This window comes from Triturus cristatus, chromosome 10 (assembly GCF_964204655.1).
Source record: "Triturus cristatus chromosome 10, aTriCri1.1, whole genome shotgun sequence".
In the NCBI taxonomy this organism is placed as follows: domain Eukaryota; kingdom Metazoa; phylum Chordata; class Amphibia; order Caudata; family Salamandridae; genus Triturus; species Triturus cristatus.
Window position 1 is genome coordinate 804,008,615 of NC_140593.1, and position 14,592 is coordinate 804,023,206.

Sequence of the window (14,592 nt, forward strand, 5' to 3'; positions counted from 1 at the left end):
ACGCACAGCGATTGGCTCGGAAGTGTTCTCCCCTCACTTTATAGTGGAGAGGGCACACCGCTCCCTGGGCCCTAGACCGAAACCAGGGGCGACTCCCAGGCCCATCATTGCCCGGTTACTGAACTACCGAGATCGAGATGCGGCCCTGAGAGCAGCAAGGGGCACACGGTCTCTCTCGTATGAGGGCAATTCATTCACGCTGTTTCCGGATTTCACACCAATAGTCCAGGAGGAGCGCAGGAAATTCATGGCGGTGAAGGCCAAGCTGCGGTCACTGAAACTAGACTACGCACTACTCTACCCAGCGAAACTGCGGGTCACATACCAAGGCCGTCAGCGGTTTTTCACGACTCCGCAGCAGGTGGAGGACTTCCTCAAACACTACAAACGTACCCACAAATCGGGTGCGGAGGTGGACGATGAGCAGGCACCGCTGCCCGGGGAGAGACTGGACGGCGAACTGTAAGTAGAGCAGATGAACAATCTACACTATCCTCCGGGGGCGAGTAAGTGAACTGTTAAACCACTTGAAGCGGGCACTGCATTGGACTGGGTACTCCGTATCCCTCTTCAGGGCTGCGGGGAGGGGAGACATGGGGGGGACCATGGAGAGGGCTGAAGTTTTTTGCACGAGATGTTTGTGGATAATATAGATGTGTTTCCTCCATAAGTTGTGAACTGCGGTGAGGTTGGGAGGGCATGCTGGGGTTGCCAAAGCTTATAACGCCGGACACCCCCTCTGGGTCCTCGAGTCCGACTACCATATTGGTGGGAGACTGGAGTAGATGAGGGGGAATTAGTGATGCCACCTAGGCGGATTCCCCGAAGGGAAATACCCGAGAACTCATGGGGAGCTATGGGAACTGTTTTCGCCCTAGTTCGGGGGGTAATTGGGGGAGGGATGGGGAGGGGACATGGCTGGCAGGTTGGGGTTTGCTTCAGTGGGCGGGGGGAGAGTGGGGGGGGGACGTTGGGGAGAAGTATGTTTTGAGGTTGGGGGAGGGAGGGTTGGGGGTGGAGGGAGTATGTTGTTCGTGGAGAATACTTGGGACGGAGTGGTTGAAGATACCTGTGCTGCTTGCCCTCTTGGGGTTGTTGCGGATGCTGCGGGGATGTGCTTGGCTGATTACACAACTGCATGTGAAGGTGAGGGGCTGGGAGTCGAGATGCTGCCGGGAGAATGGGTGTGGACCGAGCGATGACTGAGACGACCAGGAGAGAACGGCTCACGGTGCTATCGTGGAATGTTCGGGGCCTAAATGACGCTAGAAAATGCAGAAAAGTGTTGGCTTATCTAGAACAGCACCATGTACAGATCGCACTGTTGCAGGAGACACATCTTGCCCCCCGATCGCACTATACGCTGGCTGGTAGATGGGCGGGCGTACGCAGTTTTTCGTCCTACTCAGGGTATGCTAGGGGGGTTGCGATTTGGATCAAAAAGAATGTACCTTTTGTGAAGCTTGGTGAGCGTGCGGACACGGAGGGAAGATTTGTGCTGCTATGGGGTAGGCTGGGCACCGATACCATCACGATTGTGAACTGTTACGGCCCTAATGTCGACTCGCCGATGTTTTTCACGCAGTTATGGGGACTGTTGGACAGGCCTCACAGACGGCTTGCTCCCTCCCCGCTCGACAGGGCCCGAACTCCGGCCCACCTGGCCTATCCCCGCGGCAAGCACCTGTACCCCGTCTCCCGACGGACCCTCTGCCCTCGGACCCCTACTCATCACGGGGTCCAGCCTCACCGGCTTCCCCGGCCGGGTCAAGCCGCCATCTTGGGCCCTGCACCACGCGGCCGCATGGCCTCCCCTCGACCCTAACCCCGGGCCTGGCCGGCCCCGACATCCCGGCACCACCATCCACCCAGGAGGTGAGCGGACCACTTGGCAGGTCAATGGGAGAACGAAGTGTCAAAGGCTCTTCCCCCCGCCAGGTGCCGATCGCCTCCAGCTCCCCCAGGCGCTGGCTCCACCCCCTGCTGGGTGTCTGGACACCTTCATCCCGGACCCTCCGACCCCCAAGTGCGAGGGCCCGGACATCAAAGGGCACCAGCCCTATAACTGAGGCAGCTCCAGAGCAGGAAGGCAGTTGTATCCTGGAGTCGAGAGACACCGAGTGAACTCAACCCTGACGGTCTACTGGCGCTGCCGTAGCCCGCTCTTGTGAACCATCGTCCTGCCTGCTGGCGCTGCCGCGGCCTTCTGCAATCTTTATCTTCCTGGGACCTGCTGGCGCTGCCGCGGCCCGTTGTAACGACCATCCTCACCGGGACCTGCTGGCGCTGCCGCGGACCGTTCATCTTCCTGGGACCTGCTGGCGCTGCCGCGGCCCGTTGTAACGACCATCCTCACCGGGACCTGCTGGCGCTGCCGCGGACCATACATCTTCCTGGGACCTGCTGGCGCTGCCGCGGCCCGTTGTAACGACCATCCTCACCGGGACCTGCTGGCGCTGCCGCGGACCGTACCACCTAACCACCAAGCTCGAGGATTGTGAGCTCATCATCATCTCATCCGAACTACCTGATTGGTAAATAGACTGACCCGCTACCCCCTTCCCTACCTTACGAGACTCTAATCGAGGGGACCCCTGAGTCCAGACCTCCTTGTACCATTCTACCGTATCGTAAATAAGTACCTATAAAGAACACTGACCCTTATCCGTGTGTGATATCTGTCTGTGGGGGGGAAGTTACTTGTCTGTACGATCGCTGGAGACGGCTCTCCCTGGAGACCTCTCCCCCTGACCCCGGCCGGCCCTCCCGGTCCGTCTACCTTTTCCAACATTGGTGGCCAGCGGCGCGATCCGAATCAACGCGTAATCGTACAGAAAGTAGCTCACCCCACGACATAAGCACGATGTCGACCAAAGATAGCAGCTCCACCGAGAAATTCCAAATGGAGAAGTTAGAAGAATACAACCACCGCGAACTGAGACAATTTTGCATAGAACTTGGCATTGCTACCACCGGCCTGAGTACCAAGGATGATCTAAAACGCGCTCTGGAGTCATGGACAGAAACGGGGGTCACAGGACCCTCCGACCAAACCAGCGTCACACCAGAGGGGAACGCCACGGCTCCCGAGGAGCGGGGAACGGGCCTCCCGCAAGAGGAGATCCGAGAAAGAGACAGAGTCAGATTACACGAGTTGGAGATGGCACGACTCAAGATGGATGGGGAACTCAAGTTAGCGGAACAGAAACTCAACCTCGAGCATATGCGGCTTCGAGAGGAACGAGAAGAAAAGCAGAGACAGAGAGAGCTGGAAGAAAAAAAAATAACGCTCGAGCACGAGCGCCAACTAGCGGAAATAGAACTGCGCAAACAGAATAAGGAACTGGGGGTGCCTGAGCGACCACACACCCCGGGGCCAAGTGAGAAAAAAGTTCACATCCCCAAGGATGTTGTCCGCGAATATGTCCGAGAAGACGACATACAACAGTGGTTTAAAGCCTATGAGATCGCAATGACCTCCCACCGGATCGACCGGAGTGATTGGGGAGCCGGACTTTGGGGGAGATTTATCAACGAGGGTCGCGATGCCCTGCTGCAGCTCCCCGATCACCAAATGTCGTCCTACGACCACATGAAGGCTGCCCTCCTCACCCGCTACGGCCTCACGCCCGAGATGTACCGCCAGAGGTTCAGAGATTGCACCAGGATCCCAGGTACAACTTGGGTAGAATACGTGAACTATTTCAGCCGGGCATTCGAAGGTTGGATCAAGGGAAGTCAGGTCACCACCTACGAACAACTCTTCAACCTTATGGTATGGGAGCACCTGTCAAACAACTGTTTCGTCGAGCTCAGGCAGCACCTACTCGACAGTAAGCTGACTGACCCCCGGCAGCTCGCCGCCGAAGCTGACCGGTGGGAAAGCACCCGAGTGGGCCGGAGAGGGCCCCACGACCAGAACAGAGGCAACCAAGGCCAGCACCGTCCTCGGGGAGGAGGAGGGGGCCAGGGGCGAGGGAGAGACGCCTTACCAGCAACACCCGTGGCCAGCACCCCGCCTCCGGCCGGCCGGGGCAACCCCCCGTTGCGGCCTGGGTACCGAGCCAACGTCACGTGCCACCGGTGCCAGCGACTAGGCCACTACGCCAACGACCCGACCTGCCCGCTAAACCAAACACCCAAGCCCCGCCAGGTAGCGGCCGCTGCCCTAGGGGAAGAGCAATCATCGGAGGGACCCGAAGAGTACGAGCCGGCCCAGCAAGGGTGGGAACCGGCCGCCATGGTCCTGGCATGCCTAGGGGGAAGAGACATGGTTCCGCGGGCTCCTCTACCCGCCAACACCAGAAAATACGGTCAGTGGGTGACCATTAATGGACAGAGAGCCGAGGCCTTGCGTGACACCGGCGCCAGCGTGACGGCCGTCCGCTGTCATCTGGTGAAGCCTGAACAGATCCTGCCGAACATTCTCTGCCCCGTCCGCTCGGCAGATAACTCTGAGAGTATGTGTAAGATGGCCTGCGTCCCGTTTGAATGGGGAGGGGTCTCCGGCCTACTGAAGGTGACGGTCCGGGACGATGCCCCCGTGGACTGCCTCCTGGGGAATGACCTCGAGAGTTCCCTGTGGGCCACCGTCGAGAGAAAAGAGCACCTGGGGATGCTGGGCCTCCCGGACTGGGCCTGCATAACCACCCGATCCATGGCCGCCCGTGCCGCCCCCCGATCAGAAGAAACCGAATGGCCAGCACCTCCGCCCCCGGTTGCCCCCGTAGAGGACAACGGCGAGTCCGACCTCCCGGACCCGACTATCGAAGAAGACGCGCAGCACCAGGACCTCCCGGATCTGGCTCAGTGGCGTCAAGAGGGGGGGCCCACCCAAGAACAGTTCCGCCAGGAACAAAAGACCTGTCCCTCCCTCGAGGGACTCCGCCAACAAGCCAATACCCAAAACGCCGGGGACACCACCGGCACCCACTGGGTCTACTGGGACAACGACCTGCTCTACAGCGAGCAAAGAATCGCCGAGCTGGGGGCCGGTCGAGTTCTGGTGGTACCGCTCCGCTTCCGAGACTTTCTGCTCAACTTGGCCCACGATGTCCCCCTGGCTGGACACCTGGGCCAGGACAAAACATACAGTCGCCTGGTGACCCACTTTTTCTGGCCGAAAATGAGGAATGACGTCCTGAACCACTGCCGATCGTGCCCCACGTGCCAAGCCAGCGGGAAGAGTGGTCGGAAGCTGAAGGCCCCTCTGCAACCCTTCCCTGTGGTCACCACCCCGTTCGAGAGGGTGGGGATAGACATTGTGGGGCCTCTGGACCCCCGCACGGCACAAGGACACAGGTTCATCTTGGTACTAGTGGACCATGCCACCCGCTACCCCGAGGCGGTGCCCCTACGGACAGTGACAGCTCCGGTGGTTGGCCGGGCCCTGATGGGGATCTTCTCCTGGGTAGGCTTCCCCCGAGAAGTCGTCAGCGACCGAGGTACGAATTTCATATCTAAATACATGAAGTCCCTCTGGCAACAATGCGGGGTCACCTACAGATTCACGACCCCCTATCACCCCCAAGGGAACGGACTAGTGGAGCGTTTTAACCGCACTCTCAAGGGGATGATTGGGGGATTGGAAGAGCCTCTCCGTCGCCAGTGGGATGTCCTACTCCCGTGCCTCCTCTTCGCCTACCGAGAGGTCCCCCAGAAGTCCCTCGGCTTTAGCCCTTTCGAACTCCTGTACGGGCACCCTGTGCGAGGGCCCCTCAGCCTAGTCAAGGAAGGTTGGGAGATGGCCCCTTAACGACCCCTCCAGACGTCTTCAAATACATCCTGGCCCTACGAAACCAGACCCGGCGCTTCAGGGAGATGGCCAAGGCGAACCTCGAGGCCAGCCAGGAGGACATGAAGAGGTGGTATGATCACAATGCCTCCTCCGTTGAATTCGAGCCTGGGCAGCAAGTATGGGTGATGTCCCCCACCGAACCATGTGCCCTGCAAGACAAGTGGACGGGGCCCTTCAAAGTGGTCGAACGTAAAAGCCCCGTCACCTACCTCATCGACATGGGGTCCCCCCGGAACCCCCTGCGGGTCCTCCACACCAACCGGCTCAAGCCACACTTTGTGCGCTCCGAACTTAGCCTCTTGATGGCTACAGACAGTGGTACAGAAGAAGACTCCGAGCCCCTCCCGGATCTCCTAAAGACTCAGGAGAAGGACGGCTCCGTGGATGGGGTCCGGCTCTCTGACGCCCTCACTTCGGAGCAACGCCAGGACTGCCGGGACCTCCTGCTACAGTTCGCTGCCCTGTTCTCCCTCACCCCCGGGGTCACCCCTTGGTGTTTGCACGACGTAGGCACCGGGGACAGTCCCCCTGTCCGGCACCGGGCCTACCGCGTACCAGATCGGGTACGGGCCTGCATACAGGAGGAAGTGGCCAAGATGCTCAAGATCGGGGTCATCGAGCCCTCGGACAGTCCCTGGGCCAGTCCGGTGGTATTAGTTCCCAAGGCCGCTGCCCCCGGCACCGCCCCTGAACTGAGATTCTGCGTCGACTACCGGGGCTTGAACGCTGTCACCCGGACCGACGCTCATCCCATCCCCCGAGCAGACGAGCTGATCGACCGACTGGGGGCCGCCCGCTACCTTAGTATCTTCGACCTAACGGCGGGCTACTGGCAGATCGGCCTCACACCCAGGGCCCAGGAACGGTCAGCCTTCTCCACCCCCGATGGCCACTATCAATTTAAGGTCATGCCCTTTGGCATGAAGAATGCCCCCGCCACGTTCCAACGTCTTGTGAACCAGGTCTTGGCGGGGCTCGAAGAATTCAGCGCTGCCTACCTGGACGATATCGCTGTATACAGCCGCCACTGGTCCGACCACCTCCGTCACCTCCAAGAGGTCCTCCAAGCCCTCCAGCGGGCCGGCCTCACCATTAAGGCCGGCAAGTGCCAAATTGGCCAAGGGTCTGTGACCTACCTTGGGCACCAAGTGGGAAGCGGGCTGGTGGCCCCACTACAACTTAAGATTGCTGCCATCCAGTCCTGGCAGCCCCCCGTCACCCAGACCGAGGTCCGAGCATTCTTGGGGCTCACCGGCTACTACCGGCGGTTCGTGAAGGACTACGGCAGCATCGTGGGGCCCCTCACGGGTCTCACATCCAAGAATCAACCGAAGCGGGTCAACTGGACTCCTGATTGTCAAGCGGCCTTCGAGGAGCTGAAGGCCGCCCTGTGCACCGCCCCGGTGCTCCAGGCCCCCGATTACAGTCGGGAATTTGTGGTGCAGACCGACGCCTCCGACCACGGCATCGGAGCCGTCCTCTCTCAGTTGAACCCCGAAGGTCATGACCAGCCGGTGGCCTTCATCAGTCGACGTCTCCTGGCCCGAGAACAGCGTTGGAGCACCATCGAGAGAGAGGCATTCGCAGTAGTGTGGGCCCTCAAAAAGCTCCGACCCTATCTCTTCGGTACCCACTTCCGGGTACAAACCGACCATCGACCCCTGCAATGGCTGATGCAGATGCGGGGGGAGAACCCAAAACTCTTGCGCTGGTCCATTTCCCTGCAGGGAATGGACTTCACTGTGGAGCACCGACCAGGCCAAGACCACGCCAACGCGGATGGCCTGTCCCGCTTTTTCCGCCTCGACGAAGAGAGTCCCCAAGGAGATGGGTGACTCTCCTCGCCTTCAGCTGGGGGGGACGCATGTTGGACAGGCCTCACAGACGGCTTGCTCCCTCCCCGCTCGACAGGGCCCGAACTCCGGCCCACCTGGCCTATCCCCGCGGCAAGCACCTGTACCCCGTCTCCCGACGGACCCTCTGCCCTCGGACCCCTACTCATCACGGGGTCCAGCCCCACCGGCTTCCCCGGCCGGGTCAAGCCGCCATCTTGGGCCCTGCACCACGCGGCCGCATGGCCTCCCCTCGACCCTAACCCCGGGCCTGGCCGGCCCCGACATCCCGGCACCACCATCCACCCAGGAGGTGAGCGGACCACTTGGCAGGTCAATGGGAGAACGAAGTGTCAAAGGCTCTTCCCCCCGCCAGGTGCCGATCGCCTCCAGCTCCCCCAGGCGCTGGCTCCACCCCCTGCTGGGTGTCTGGACACCTTCATCCCGGACCCTCCGACCCCCAAGTGCAAGGGCCCGGACATCAAAGGGCACCAGCCCTATAACTGAGGCAGCTCCAGAGCAGGAAGGCAGTTGTATCCTGGAGTCGAGAGACACCGAGTGAACTCAACCCTGACGGTCTACTGGCGCTGCCGTAGCCCGCTCTTGTGAACCATCGTCCTGCCTGCTGGCGCTGCCGCGGCCTTCTGCAATCTTTATCTTCCTGGGACCTGCTGGCGCTGCTGCGGCCCGTTGTAACGACCATCCTCACCGGGACCTGCTGGCGCTGCCGCGGACCGTTCATCTTCCTGGGACCTGCTGGCGCTGCCGCGGCCCGTTGTAACGACCATCCTCACCGGGACCTGCTGGCGCTGCCGCGGACCATACATCTTCCTGGGACCTGCTGGCGCTGCCGCGGCCCGTTGTAACGACCATCCTCACCGGGACCTGCTGGCGCTGCCGCGGACCGTACCACCTAACCACCAAGCTCGAGGATTGTGAGCTCATCATCATCTCATCCGAACTACCTGATTGGTAAATAGACTGACCCGCTACCCCCTTCCCTACCTTACGAGACTCTAATCGAGGGGACCCCTGAGTCCAGACCTCCTTGTACCATTCTACCGTATCGTAAATAAGTACCTATAAAGAACACTGACCCTTATCCGTGTGTGATATCTGTCTGTGGGGGGGAAGTTACTTGTCTGTACGATCGCTGGAGACGGCTCTCCCTGGAGACCTCTCCCCCTGACCCCGGCCGGCCCTCCCGGTCCGTCTACCTTTTCCAACAGGGACAGATGCTCCACATTGGCTCTATGCACATTTTATGGGGAGGAGATTTTAATGTGACGCTGGCCCCGGGATTAGACAGATCGGATAGCAGTTTTCACTACAATAAGAAAGCGCGAGACGCGCTGGCGGGTATCTTGGAGGAAGGGCACTTAATAGATAGCTGGCGTTTCGTACACGGTGGGTTGCGGGAGGGCACGCATTTTACAGCGTTTGCTAACTCATGGGCTAGACTGGATTATTGTTTTGTGTCCCGGGGCATAGCGGTGGACTTGGGGAAGGTTGTGCACCTACCTCGGACGTACTCGGATCATTGCCCGGTCCTTGCCCAGATAGCACTTCCGGGGTATGGGGGGGGTGACCGCAAGATGGCGTATGCAGCCTACGGCCCTTTTGGACCCTTTATTTCAAGCAGAGCTGGGGGAGGAGATTGCAGAGTTCTTTCCCCGCAATAAAGATTCGGTGGATAGTGTGGAAACCATCTGGGAGGCATTTAAAGTGACGGTTAGGGGCTACTATATTGCGAAGAGCTTTGGGGTCTTGAAAACCATACGAAAAACGCTTGCGAAGCTAGAGGAGGAACTTAAAGGGTTGGAGTCCAGGATGAGTCAGGGGCCGATGGGCCCCCTCCATGCGGAATTCAGGGAACGTCTTACACAGTATGAAAGAGAGGCGGATAGGGAGGCTCGATTTTGTGGCAAATATTGGCAGGCGCGCAGGTTCTGCGAGGGGGAGCGACCAGGGCGCGCACTAGCGGAAATCACTCGGCCGCCGCGTTACAATACACACATATTGGAGATGTGCACGTCGGAAGGGGATATACGTCATGACACCAAGGGTATTTTGGAGCAATTCACTGCCCATTATAAAGATCTATACACGGCACGCAGTGTGGGCGAGGTGGATTTTGGGGGGTTTCTCGATAATGTTGCACTGTGCTGGTTGAGTGATGACCACAGACAGTTTCTAGGGGCACCGTTCGAATTGGACGAAATTCGGGAAGCCATTATGTCTCTTAGCAACGGTAAGGCGTCGGGCTTGGATGGGCTGCCGGCGGAATTTTACAAAAGCTACGTGGATATTATGGCCCCTGTTCTCAAGGAGGTCTACGAGGAGTCTCTGGAAGTAGGAGTGTTGCCTGGGTCCATGAGAGAGGTGTTGATCACCTCGTTGTTGAAACCGGGCAAAGACCCTACCGACTGCGGTGCGTATAGACCGCTCTCACTGTTAAACTGCGACGCTAAAATATTGGCGAAGGTGCTCGCCAATAGATTATCGCTACTGATGCCCAAAATAGCCCTCCCAGACCAATCCGGGTTTATCCCGGGGCGATCCACGGCCAATAACTTGCGTACTCTTTTCTCCCTGATGCATACTATAGCGCCGGAGTTGCCGGTGGCTGCTATATTCCTCGATGCTACCAAGGCATTTGACTCCGTGGAGTGGAACTATCTATTTGCTATACTGTATAGGATGGGGTTTCCGAAAATATTTGTTGCCTGGGTGCGATTGTTGTATACGGACCCGAAAGCGAGAGTCTTAATCAATGGGGAAATGTCGCGCCCGATTTCATTGACCAGAGGCACGAGACAGGGGTGCCCATTGTCCCCGTTGTTATTCGCTATTGCGATTGAGCCATTGGCCTGCCGTGTTCGACAACTGCACAAGTCAAGCGCTTTTAAATGCGTCCAACGTCAGATAGACGTGTCATTGTATGCTGATGATATGACGTTGTATGTGGTGGATCCGCTGGCGCATCTCAACCCATTGCTTCGGGAATTCTTGGTGTTCGGCCGGATATCTGGGATACAAATTAACTGGCAAAAGTCGCAGTTCTTTCCCCTGACCCCTGCGGTGCGCCGCTTCCCACTGGATTATCCACTCGATTGGTGTGATACCGATCTGCGGTATTTGGGGATACAGATATCTCAGAATAGGGAGGAGACTGTGCGTTTAAATTATGGTACGGCTGTCGCGCAGCTAACGGAGGATGTGACACGATGGATTTCCCTACCTTTCACTATGGCTGGGAGGGCCTCACTTATTAAAATGGTGGTGTTGCCTCGGTTTTTATATCTGTTCCAGAATATCCCTTACTATCCGGATGCTTTTTTCTTCCGTACACTCCGCACAGAATTGATAAGATTGTTCTGGGCTGGGAAGCAGCCTCGATTAGCATGGTCCGTTGTTACCCAGCCCTATGGGACAGGGGGATTCGATGTCCCTGATTTTCTGGCATACTACATTAGCGCTCAGGCCCACTTTGCGTACCACTGGTTTGCGCCTACGCCATTTATGCCGCAGCTGGCTGTGGAGGACTGGATTGTTCGGCCGCTGCCACTGAAGGGCATTATTTACGGCCCGGCCGGGGCGCTCGACACTCCGGCTGCAACGGTCACGAGCACGGTGGATGCGTGGCAGCGGATCCTCCGCAAAATTGCGCTCCCGTTTTTATACGCGCCAAAATTGCTGCTAGCTTATCACCCAGAGCTGTCCCTGTTGCGGGAGAAGGGGTTCCAGGAGATGTGCGCTGGTCTGGGGGTTAGATCCTGGGGAGACCTTTTCCTGGATGGGCGGTTTAAGACGAGGGAGCAGTGGTTCCATGGGGTTCAGCACACCCCGTTGGAGGTCTTTTATTATCTTCGGCTGAGGCAGGGACTGAGGGCCATCCTTCCGCACTTTCCAGAGGAGCCTGCGTTGGTGTTGCCTCTACAAATAGTACTCACGTCAGAGGATGGCAAGCATCTGGTCTCCCACCTGTACCGAAGTATTCGAGAGCATAGTGGTGACGGGGCATGCAGAGCGCGCCGGCAGTGGAGTGCGGATCTAGGGAGGGACATAACGGAAGCGCAATGGGCGTATTGCTGCGGGATGACCTCGCAGATAGCAGCTAGCTGCAGGTTACGAATGATCCATTATAAGTTCCTGCAGCGAATGTACTACACGCCTGCTAGGAAGCTGCGGTTTCGCTTGGCAGAGGATGACAGGTGTGAGCGTTGTCACATGGAGGGGGCGGATTTTTTACACCTGTCATGGCTTTGTCCGGCGGTGGCGGAATACTGGACACAGGTCCACAAAGCGCTGACGACCATGATAGGAGACACGGTTGACTGTGATCCGCTCGTGATGCTGTTGGGCTATACCATGAGGCTACCCAAGGCGCGTCGGAAATTTGGGGATATCGCACTTTTGATGGCGAAACGGAGAGTCGCGTGTCGGTGGGGGAGGGGCCATGCCCCGAAGTTTAAGGAGTGGATCGCCGACCTACTACACTGTCAGGAACAGAACCTCCTATACGCAGAAACACAACCAACGCGTAATAGGGCCAAGGATATTTGGGACCCGTTCAGAGCATATTTAGTGGCTGAGGGCACTTCAGGGCTGGACGGAACTCGGGAGGCGGGCGGGGTAGGCCTGGGGACTGCTGTGTGCGGGGCGAGATAATGTGATTTGGATGCAATGGGATGACCGGCTTGGGTGCAGGGCGACTGTTGACGGAGTGGGCTATGCCTCTAACGGAAGACCTTACGGCCGTGGGATGGGAGACACTGCTGCGGAGGTGGCTTGGTGTGCTGACCAGTACGGAGACGCCCTAGGAGTGGAGGAGGGGAGGTCTCCTTACGCGGCTGTGGCAGGAGGAACGCTAGCATGAAGGTCCGGTATGTGAGAGAGACTGGTTGGGTGGTGGTGCTTGTGGGCGCACGGCTTGCAGGGAGGTATTTCCTTGCGACTCAATACTGGGGTCGCTGTGGCGGGAGATGCTGAAGAGTATATTGCCGCAGGACATGTTCACTCGGGCTAGGGGGAGAGCGCTGCTATGCATCATGCATAACTGTGACGAGGGTGCCTTCCAGGTGCCAGTGGACTACTGATCGGATTTCCATGAGAAGGACTCTGCCGGCTCTGCACAGGATAGCCATGCGAGATTAAAGATAAATGCACCGGTACGACCCCGAGCTAAGTAGGCACAGGACTGAACTGATGCGGGAGATGAGTGACAGCTTCTCGCCACCGGGCCTCTGGGCTGTCGGATAAATGGCTGTGTACCTTACAGATGATGGCTAGAAATGTGATGGACAGCAGCCGCCCCGAGGGGTTATAGGCGTGAGGCTGTATTGTTGATGTACTCTCTCAAATAAAGGTTTTGAAAAATTAAAAAAAAAAAAAAAAAAGTGTAATGAAGATTACTGGTATATAATCTAGACATTCTATGTAAGATGATTCCTCCTTCCCTCACATGACAAACGCTTCACAGAGATAATGTTTGCGATGTAATCTGGTTTAATCATTGTCCATTTCTGGGATCTCTGTCACTCTCTGAGGCTTCTTCTGTGACTGGACATCATTTCAGGAGCATGTGTGTGGGACCTGAACCTGTTTCAAACTCAGGATTTAGAGCACATGCCACAGGGTCACAAGACAGCAATTTCAGAAAGTTGTCACTTACTCTCAGTCAGCGGGATAGAGATGACCACACCGTTTCCTGTGCCCACCCATAAGCGGTTTCCAGCAATGAGGAGTGCTGTGATTCGCACAAATGAGAAGCCCAGCTTTCCAGTGCCTATCAAACAGAAAAAACAATGTACAATCAGAACTATTCACACCTGTCAGAAGCCAAGATCACAAACTGGTTTAATAAAAAAGCACCTAAAAAGTTATTTTTGTGCAAAGAGCAACACTCATGCCTATGGACAAAAGGAAGAAGCATGTAACCGTGCATAGAAAATAGGACCTGATTTATATTTTGATGGACGGTCCATCATTCCACCATGAAGACGGAGTAAATTACTCCATCCCTATGGAGGATGTATAAATGACTGCCAAGCAGGCAGTCATTTATAATGCATTGGCAGGAACCACCATCACAGCAGTTCCTGTCAATGCAGATCGCTGTTTCGTCCAAGGCTGCGTCAGCATGACTCAGCCCTGCACCAAACAATTTTCTTTAAAAAAAAAAAAAAAGATAATCCTAAAGCAGAATTTTCTGTTTGAAAATAAAAAAATAATGCTCCCCCTCGCCACTGTAGTTATCTCCCATGGAGAGGGGAACCATTATTTGCATTTTACTGTCCCGCACCACCAGGGTTTGCTGTGATGGACAGTAAAAAAAATAGCTATATGTTCACCCATTCTGATTGTATGGGTGGACATACAGCCATTTCTCCGAAGGACCTTACTCCATCGGGCTGACAATGAGGTTTGGCTATGACGATGTAGTCACTGCCATAACCAAACCTGAAGTCTGCCTGAATATAAATTTGGCAGGCGGACCATTCCGTTGGCTGTATATATATGCATTGCGAGGAGTATACATACAGTCAACATATAAATCAGGTCTTGAGTAATCAACAACTGAGGCATTGCACGATTATACCTTGGTGAATGAGCAAAGCTTGCTCAACAGAAAAGTAAAGAGAGCAGCATTTTGGAGGATCCAGAAAGGCCTAACTGGGGAATCAGAAATGTGTCAGAAGTAAAGAATTCAAAGAACAATGAAATTACATATGGAAGAGAAGAAGAAAGAAAAGGTACCTTTCATGTACATAAAGTAAGGTAGAGAGCTATGGAGTGGAACAACTAAAGAGAGGCCTCGCACTGGAACAAGTGAGGCCTCGGAATGGAAGAGCTAAGCTGAGGGAGAGACTTGTAAGTCTGAAAGTCATTGCATACTGAGAGAAGCAGTTCCACTCTGGCTTTGCTGGACCTTTATCTGTTCTGTATTTTTCTATCACTGGG

General features: G+C 56.6%; 1 protein-coding gene across 3 annotated transcripts in view; it reads right to left on the reverse strand.

Annotated features, from left to right (window-relative positions):
* MAPK8IP3 (mitogen-activated protein kinase 8 interacting protein 3) overlaps positions 1 to 14,592 on the reverse strand; it is a 597,532-nt gene that overhangs the window by 69,315 nt on the left and 513,625 nt on the right. For all 3 annotated transcript variants that reach the window (XM_085628367.1, XM_085628364.1, XM_085628366.1), the window contains one exon: positions 13,304 to 13,417. In XM_085628367.1, coding sequence (XP_085484493.1) covers positions 13,304 to 13,417 — 114 coding nt within the window. The remainder of the gene's footprint in view (positions 1 to 13,303; positions 13,418 to 14,592) is intronic.